Consider the following 9,610-nt stretch of genomic DNA (forward strand, 5'->3'; position numbering starts at 1 on the left):
GATTAAAAGGAGCCTCAAGAGTCCCATAGAGCTGATATCTAGTTCTTTCTCCACTAATTCACTTATGGGCATGTTAAAATTTCCCCCACTGTGGCAGATTTGGGTCAACAATACGTCCCCAGCACCTAGCACAATTGCTGATAGTAAGCCGTTGGTAAATATTTGTTGAATGAATGAATTTAACAGATAGGAAAACTAAGTGCTGCTCTGAATTACTGAAAATCATGAAAGTTTTATTTCACATTGTATTGAAATAATTTTGTTTATTATTATCTAGGATGAATAGGGAAAATACCTTTTCCTTGAAAATAAAACCCTTACAACTTATAGTTGAAATTTTTTTTTAAAGTACCTACATGCTGATTCCTAAGGGATGTGACACTGGAAATGCCAGGAGCTTTTCTGCTTCCAAATGCCTCCCTCCTCCAGGAACCGTATTAGAGAGTAGGGTTTATTATAAATTCTGGCTCCTGCCCACCAGGATCTCAGAGCCACATGTGTCTAGCCAGAGGTAGGCAAGACGCAAGATCCACATCTGCTCAGCTCTCTTCCTGCTGAGATCTGAAGCTGCTACTGGCATTTACATATTCTGAACTATGCCCAGTGTTGTGAAGTAGAAGAAGAAAATTCTATTAGAACGGTGTACTGCATCTCCACCCATCTCCATGCAGGAACGCTTGTGACCTTTCAGACTTGAAGAAAGGTACCAAGTGATACTTTGATTAAAAGGAGCCTCAAGAGTCCCATAGAGCTGATATCTAGTTCTTTCTCCACTAATTCATTTATGGGCATGTTAAAATTTCCCCCACTGTGGCAGATTTGGGTCAACAATACGTCCCCAGCACCTAGCACAATTGCTGATAGTAAGCCCTTGGTAAATATTTGTTGAATGAATGAATTTAACAGATAGGAAAACTAAGTGCTGCTCTGAATAAGTAAGGGTTTAATGAGACCATTGGCTTGATAGGAAGCAGAGCTTTATACGTCCTTACATTTTATATGAATCCTGCAATTTCTCATGTTTTACCAAGTGATAGATAAAACTAATTTTGAAATCCAACATTTTATTTTGGATTCTTCCTTTGCAGGTCTATACCAAAACCCCTTGTGCCAATATAACCTGTATCGTTTATATACAATCTACCAACTTCCAGGAGTGGAGCTGCTTGACCGAAAACGTAGGAACACCTCTTTCTTGCAGAGAGATATTTGAGAAACAGTCCTATAGCTTGGTGGTTTAAAAGCAAAGAGTGCCTTTAAAAATTTGTCCTTGTGAAAGAATACCTTTGAATAATTGTCTTTGTAGATGAAAGTTTTCTTATTATTTATTTTTGCAAATTTTGCTGTCTCTTTGCTAATTTATAGGAAAGGCCATCTAATTGAGTGTGAGGAGAACTCTCCTTCTTATCTTAGTTTTGACATTGACATGTTGGGTGCCAAGTCACCCCCTGGCATCTTAGTTTCTTATCTCAAAAATGGGGGAATTGGACTAAATCTCTTAAGGCTTATTTAAGTTCTAAAAGTCATATTCTTTGAAATTCTGTAAATATATGATAACTTTTTTATGAATACATCTTCAGGCATTGTAGATAAACTAGCGTGTCTGACTTACACACACACACACACTCAACCTCAGAACACTACATTTTACCTTTTTGAGACCCGTTTTACCCCCAAGTGCTGTATTATCTATCTCTGTACTCACCTTTCTGTCTCTACAGGTTTGAACGCTTTTAATAATTTATTACTGAGTAAATTCTTTCTATGAGGATATACCAAAACCTCACAGTTCTACCTCTTCTTTCCGATATCCTTGAGGAAATGAAAGATGCATCATGCTGCAATTTCAACCATGCCTGGGGATGTGTTAGACAGTGTCTGGGATGCATTAGACTGCAGGATTGTGCTCTGTCATGTGACAAGAGGGGAGAACACTGAGCACGTATGAGTATGGAAATAACTGCAATAGCCCTTTACAGTTTAATTTTGACAGGATGTTCACATATAACATAGTACAGATAAATAAAATTTGAAAATGCTCAATTCTATTTTAAATCACTCTGCATATCAATTTATAATACTATGCAATAACATTACTTTTTGCATTTACCAGAAGTTACAGAAAAAGAAAGGAGATCAATGATTACCATTTTTAACCACAAAAAGGCTCATATCATTCAATCCATAGCATTCAGAGGAAAAGCAGACACCTCATGGAATCCTAAATCACCATTTAAGCAAAAATCAGCTCAGAGATTACCTTCAGGTATTTTGAAAAATAAGATAAAACTAAAACTCCTCAAACTTTTGGGTAATTTGATTATAACTGCAATTTATAATCAACTATATAGTGAAACAATTTCTAATTATTTTCTAATATTTTATTTTCTGATTTTATAATTTTGTTGGTCTAGTTAAAGTGAATATACAATTTTCATCTTCATTCATATGTATTAAATCAAATGAGATAATGTGATAATAATTAAATAATACATTGAAGTCCCAACCCCAGTATCCAGCACAGTATGAATGGCTCAGTAAATAAGCTATAGTTATTATTATTACCAGTAACACAGGACAATTTTACTAATTAAGGCTATAGGTTTTTGATAATATAGAAAAATATTATGAAGAAATAAAGATCATCTGCAATTCTGTCACCCAGAAATAAGCACTGTTAATATATGATTAGGGCTGGCCAGTTAGCTCAATTGGTTACAGCATGGTGCTGATAACAAGGTCCAGGAGGGTTCGATCCCTGTACAAGCCAGCTACCAAAAACCAAAACAAAGCAAATACAATATTTTGATTATACTCATATACATAGTCATTATATGCAGCTATAACTTGAATATTTTCAGTGATGTTTCATTTGTTGAAATTTAATTTCTTATATGTGCCAGAAATCCAAACAAATGGGGGGTTATTTTCTTCACACAGCATAGAGTACAAAGATAGGGTATCTAGGGTTAGTGTAAAGTTCCGTGATATCATCAGCGTTTAAGAATACATCTGTCTTTCGTTCTGCTGTTCTTAAAGTGAGCCTCGTGGTTACAAGACGGCTGCTGTGCCATCAGGCATTACATCTCCACTCCGGGATGGAATAAAGGGGTGGGGATGAAAGCAGGTGCAAAGACAAAATTCTTACCTCTAGATTCTTTGCTGAAGGGACAACATACATTTTAAAAGAACCAAATGAACTTTTGAGAAATGAAGGAAAAAATATTAAATTGGAAAATAATTTTGAAGCAATTGTCCAGGATGTAACATAGAAAAGAGATGGAAGATATTAATTAGACATGGAGACAAAGAGACATTAGAAAGAGAAGATCCAATATAAGTTTAGTAATAATTCCTGAAGGGAAAAATTATAGAGAGAAATTGAGATGAAGGTAATGTTCAAAGTGATAATGTCTGGGAATTTTCCAAAATTTATAAATGATATAAATCTTCAGATTTGCCAGACAAAATGAATTTAAAATGTAAAAGACACACAATCAAAAACCAAAAACAGAAACAACAACAAAAAAAACTCCACACCAAAGGCAAAACTATCCTAAAGCAGTCATACAGAAAATTCAGATTACCTACAAAAGTGTAACATTTACATTCACAACACACTCCCCAACTGCAATTATGGAAGTTAGAAGACAGTGTTCTAATGCTTTTAAAATGCTGAGGGAAAGTAATGGCCAACCAAGAATTCTATAACCAATGAAATAATTATTCAAGAATGAGCAGGGGCAGAGTTTAGGAGAAAAAAAAAAAGAAAAAAGAATGATGGCAAAATGACTTTTACCTCAACTTTTTGTTGTGAAAATTTTTTAACAGAAAAAATTAAAAGAACGTTAAACACCCTCATACACCCATGTATATTCCACAATTATTAATATTCTGCCATATTGACCAACCTATGTATATGAGGCCTTGGCTCTTGATCAGGAAGGACAGGACTCCTCAGAAGCTGCTAGTTACACTTCATTGCTCATCCCCAACCACAATGTAAACTGGAAAACGTCGATAAATTGGTGAAACATTTAAACATTTCAGTAGCAGACATCAGGACACTTCAGCCCTAAATAATTTAGCCAGCAAGTTTAAAAATAAGGATATTCACCTGTATAACCACAATGTCACTATCACACCTAATAAAGGTAACTGATTTATTTACATCATTTAATGTATAATCCATGTTTACATGTGGACCAGAGGCTCTGAGAATGTAGTCCCCAAGACAGCAGCAGCAGCAGCATCACTTAGGAACTTGTTACAGATGCAAATTCTTGCCCAAAACCAGGTTGACTAAATTAGAAACTCAAGGGTGAGACCCAGGAAGCTGTGTTTTAATAAGGCTTTCAGGCAATTCTGACACTCAAGGTAGAGAAAACCTGTGTAGAGTTAAGTACAAGCTTCGGGGCATGTTCCCCTGGATTTGAACACCAGCACTGCTAATAATTAGAAGTTTTAGTTTGGACATTAATTTGCTTTAGTTTTCTGATTTTTAAACAGGATCAAATCTTCCTTTGACTGTTGTGAAATATTGTACGTAAAACATTGACGTACTTGATCTGACATATACCAAGCGTATAATAAGTTAAACTGTTTGCTTAGTCAGCCACTTCTGGTTTTTCTTTTATTTCATGTGAGAGTTGATGGCCCAAAGTTAATGTTATCGCATTAGTGGGAGTAAGCCATACTGTAGTAGAAAAGGAATCTCTGGATAGAAAACCTCCCCTCTTAAAAAGAGCTAATGCACACAACTAATATTAACTAATAGCTAATATTAACTAACAGCTAATCCAAGCTATGCAGGGCTGTCCCGCAGTCTGTTTTCAGTGCTGTAATTGTTGTAGGTGTGAGAGAGAGCTGCTCACCACATTTAGTGCTTCACATTTATTTAATCAGATTGCTGAAATAACCATTGTACTTTTTATTCCCTTTACTGCTTTTCATATCAAACCTCCAAAAACAAAATCAAAGATGAAAGGGTAGAGAGAGTATTTTACCGCAATTAACATTTTTTCTACTAAATTTATATTCTTAATTCTTAGATATGTGGACCATAGCCCTCTAAAAATTGGCAGCATGACTCTTACCAACCTATTCATTTTTTGTAAAATGCCATTATATCAAAACAACTGAAAAGTATTTTTAGTCTATAGCATGGCTTATATTAGCTTAACCTTAATTAGCCAAACGTTTGTAACGAAACTAACAAAACCCACTAGGTAAGTTTTTAAAACTTACACCTTATAGTTTTGTAGCTTTTATATTTGTTTTGATATAAATCTGACATGCACATTTAGGACTCTGAATTCTTTTTTTGGAAAGAAACCACACTTGAAAATGTCAGTGAGGCAATCGTAGCACCACATTTTGATTTTATTATCCTTAATCTTAAATTGAGAAAGAAGCCAATTATATTTCAAATAGCTTGAGATGTAAGGTCAATTTTATGCTTCCTCCAAATCCCAGTTATCAATCCTTATCAAACAGGTGTGGTTAAAAACTTGTACCTATTTCTACTAATATCTTTGGGTCTTATTGCATAATAATCACTATTCTCAGACCCAAAACACTCTGGGCTTTTACATGGCTTTAAGGAAACTAGGACACTGGGACATTTCCCACCAACTAGCTAAATATAGAAAGACTTTAGGAGTATTTAAAATAAAGTAACAAGCTTTTAAAATGTCTACTAGTGAATCTAAAATGAAACTGCTGGATTTCCATCGTATTTGCTCTTCTATACCAAATAAGACAGAGGTCCAGGTGCTGGGTCCAGGTTGGGGTGCAGTATCACAGAGCCTGGGCCTGGCAGCCAAGAGTTCTCTCCTCCCAAACTAGTCAGGAAGAGACAAGGGTAAAGCCAAAAAGGAACAACAGGCAAACTATTCAACAAATGGCAATACATCACAGAGTGGGTCAGTTCAGACACAAGGCAAGACAGAATCCTGAGAGAACACATGATTAAAAGTTACGGGCTCGGGGAGCAAAGCCTCAGGAAGTTGAATGTTGAAGAAATTTCTGTCTCTGGGTAGCTATGACACCAGGCACACCCGAAAAGTGAATGCCAATTGCTGCTTATGCATGAAAGCTCAGATAAGTACCAGAAGTCAATGTAGGGTCTGGAGATTGGCTGGCATAGGGATGAGCAATTGAGGGAGTTGTGAGAGTCAAAAGAACAGGTGAAGGCAAATAGCTGCTGTCAACAGAGCTACCATGTTGCACAACTTCAGTGGGTACCGTTTACATAGAAAACAATGATTGGGCCCTAAACTTGTGACATACAGCAACCCTAGGCCAAAGAGATAGGCTAGGACTACTTTCTAAGGGAGACACCATATGCAAAAATAGATTCAAGAGATACTAAATATCTACATGTAAATAAAACTGAAAAGTGCCTGAAAAATACTTTCATAATCCCAAAGTGTAGAAGGCCAATCAAAGCCTCCCACAAAACTCAAAAGCCAAAAAGAGAAATGTTGACAGATTTAACAACATAAAAACAGAAAACATTATATGGTATAGAAACAAAATTAACATACGAGATTTTAATTTAAAACAAGTATTTGCAACACATGTACAAACAAAAGTTAATACCCATAATTTGTAAACGACTCCTACAAGTCAATTTTGAAAAATTTCAATAGAAAAAGTGACAAAAGACATGGACAAGACATTTATAGAGAGAAATGTAAATAATGATCAGCTTCACTAATAACCAAATTAATGCAACTCAAAACATGAGATACCATTCTCATTCGACAGGTAGGCAAAAGTTATAAAAGGTTGTTAAAGATAAGGGGAGAAAGAGCACAATTCATGTTATTGATGGGAATGTAAACTGGTTCAACTTTCTTGAAAGACCATACGGCAACATCTATCAGCATATAAAATGTACAAACCAATTGACACAGCAGTTCAATTTGAAGTTTCCCTCCTACAGAAGTGCTTGCACACATGGCCAAAGAAAAAACATATATATATATAAGGCTGCTCATTGCCTCATTTTTTATAATAGCAAAAGTAGTGGAAACATTCTGAATGGTCTTTCATAGGGGAGTGTTAAATAAACTATGGCACATTCAGATAATACAAACTATTGCATTATAGAATTATTCCATGATATATCTGGGATATTAAAAAACACATTGCAGAGTAATATTATGCAGGGTAATAACAAAATTAGAATTTTGTCAACAAATCTCTATGTATATGTATGTGTGTGAGTACACATGTGTATTGTGTAGGCTGGAAGCATGTACACAAAACTCTTAATAGTGATGCCACTGATAAAAGGAATTGAACAGGTAAAAGAGTTACCACTTTTCATTCATTTTTTCATTATTGTTTATATTCATTATAAATGGAATGTATGCTTTTTGTAATTAAAAATGCAGAAGTAAAACAGGAAAATTTTGCCATTTTCCATAATACAAATTCACCTGGAGGACATTATGCTGGGTGAAATAAGCAAGACACAGAAGGACAAATACTGCATCATCTCACTTAAATATAAAATCTAATATAGTCAAACTCGTAGAAGCAGAGAGTAGAATGGTGGTTGCCAGGGGCTGGGAGGAGGGGGAAATGGGGCGATGTTGATCAAAGGATATGAAGTTTCAGTTATGCAGGATGAATAAATTCTGGAGATCTAATGTAATGTGATTATAGTTAACAATATTGTATACTTGAAATCTGCGTAGAAGGTAGATCTTAAGTGTTCTCACCACACACACACACACACACACACACACGAAAAGAAAATGGTAACTACGTGAGGGATGAATATATTAATTAGCTTGATTGTGGTGATTATTTCACAATGTGTACATGTATCAAAACATCAAATTATACACTTTAAATATATACAATTTTTATTTGTCAGTTATACCCCAATATGGCTGGAAAAAATGTAGAAAAAGAAAGATCCTAGGGAGATCAGAAAGGCATGGGAGACTTGCGTCAGCCTCTTGTGAAAGAAACAAGACCACACATTTTCCCGAGGCAGAGGCCCTATGTTCTCTGCTGCTTGTGGATTGGCAAGAGCTCCTATTTTGGGCTTTAGTGGCCCAACAGGTGCTGGTAAATCCATCTCTAGCCTGGCACTAGGCCTTCTGGAGAGGAATAAACAGCAATGACAATCTCTGGAAGATGCCATAAGAAATCCAAGCTTTGAGGACTAATCTTTGAGCTCTAAAGCTAGGGAAGATATAGACTCTTGTGATCTAGGATTTGTTTATTCTGTTTCTTTGAAGTTAATGCCAAGAATCCAATGGTTGAAAATGGCCCTAAATATTTCTCCTCATTTGGACTATTCATCCATTAACAATGCATGTGCCTATTAGAGGAAAAAGGGTCATTATCTGCATATGAGCTTCAATATCTTAATTATAAAAATTCCCAATTGGATTCCATTGATAACTAAATTGATTAAGTATTCCGATCTCAGGTTTTTAGATATGTACTGCCCCCAAAGAATTTGCCCCCAAACCCAAGGCAGAACCACCATATCTCTACAAGAAAATTTCAGTTTTTGTTTACATAACAAGACATTTTTGGTAGATTGAGACATATATGCAAACAATGGCTTGAAAAAAACAACCTGTGCTCTAGACCTTTCCTTTATAGCATCATTCTGTTGTTTTGGATGCTGGATAAACATTTGAAAAATACTAATTTTAAAATGTATTTTATTTTTAGATTTTGCATTTGCGAATAATGTAGACAAGTAAGTGAATTTTAAATCTTTACGTTTATTATCAGATTATTTCATAATTGTGTTGTCCCCCTAAATTATCCTCACTTTCTAAAATAGATTTTAATGAACCAAAAAATCACCAGCTCTTTAAATACATGGGAAAAATTACATCTTTCTGTGATAAGTCAGTTCAGGCCGTGCATTTATATTTGGCATATTTAGGTTTTTAGTAATATTATTAATATAACCTAAAATAAATTAAAAGGTCATTTTATGCATAAAAAAATAAAACTTAAGAATTATTAGTTATTTCAAATGAGGAATTTTACCTCCTTTTTTACTTTTCCTCTAAATATGTTCAGTGAAAGCAATTATGTAGATTAACATTTTTGCTGGAATTTACATTTTGAAAGGCAAATACTTCATTAATACTATGAAAGACATTTCAAATTCATGAATATTGATGAATTTCAAATCATCACTCTTTTTATTTTTGCATTTAAGAATTTTTCTTTCAATTCAATGTTGAAAAATATTATCCCCATACACATTTGTAAAATATAGCATAATGTAGAGAAATAACTTTGTAATAAAATATACTTGAGATAATAACATGCAAATACTTTAAATATTTTAATCATCTCTTTAACATGGTTTTAAAACATAATTGCATGAGTATGAGACCTAAACTATAATAGCCAATCCCCAAATATATTCAGATACTGTATTTAAAAAATAAATAATAAAATACAATAAAAATAGTATCACTTAGCTGAAAGTCATTTGTTGGTAGAGACCACAAATTATTTGTTAGTGTTACTATATTACAAATAACACAGAAAAATATGGCATTTATTCATTTAAATATAGAATTCATTTTGGTTTAATTGGATTTTTTTTTTTTTT

The 9,610-nt window shown here is 34.3% G+C and overlaps 1 protein-coding gene across 1 annotated transcript in view; it reads left to right on the top strand.

Annotated features, from left to right (window-relative positions):
• LRRC72 (leucine rich repeat containing 72) overlaps positions 1-9,610 on the top strand; it is a gene marked incomplete at its 5' end in the record, with an annotated part of 44,482 nt that overhangs the window by 34,545 nt on the left and 327 nt on the right. Inside the window, 3 exons of the mRNA XM_008593846.1 lie at positions 1,089-1,178; positions 2,114-2,266; positions 8,707-8,734. Coding sequence (XP_008592068.1) covers positions 1,089-1,178; positions 2,114-2,266; positions 8,707-8,734 — 271 coding nt within the window. The remainder of the gene's footprint in view (positions 1-1,088; positions 1,179-2,113; positions 2,267-8,706; positions 8,735-9,610) is intronic.

Source organism: Galeopterus variegatus, unplaced genomic scaffold (assembly GCF_000696425.1).
Source record: "Galeopterus variegatus unplaced genomic scaffold, G_variegatus-3.0.2 Scaffold9742, whole genome shotgun sequence".
Classification (NCBI taxonomy): domain Eukaryota; kingdom Metazoa; phylum Chordata; class Mammalia; order Dermoptera; family Cynocephalidae; genus Galeopterus; species Galeopterus variegatus.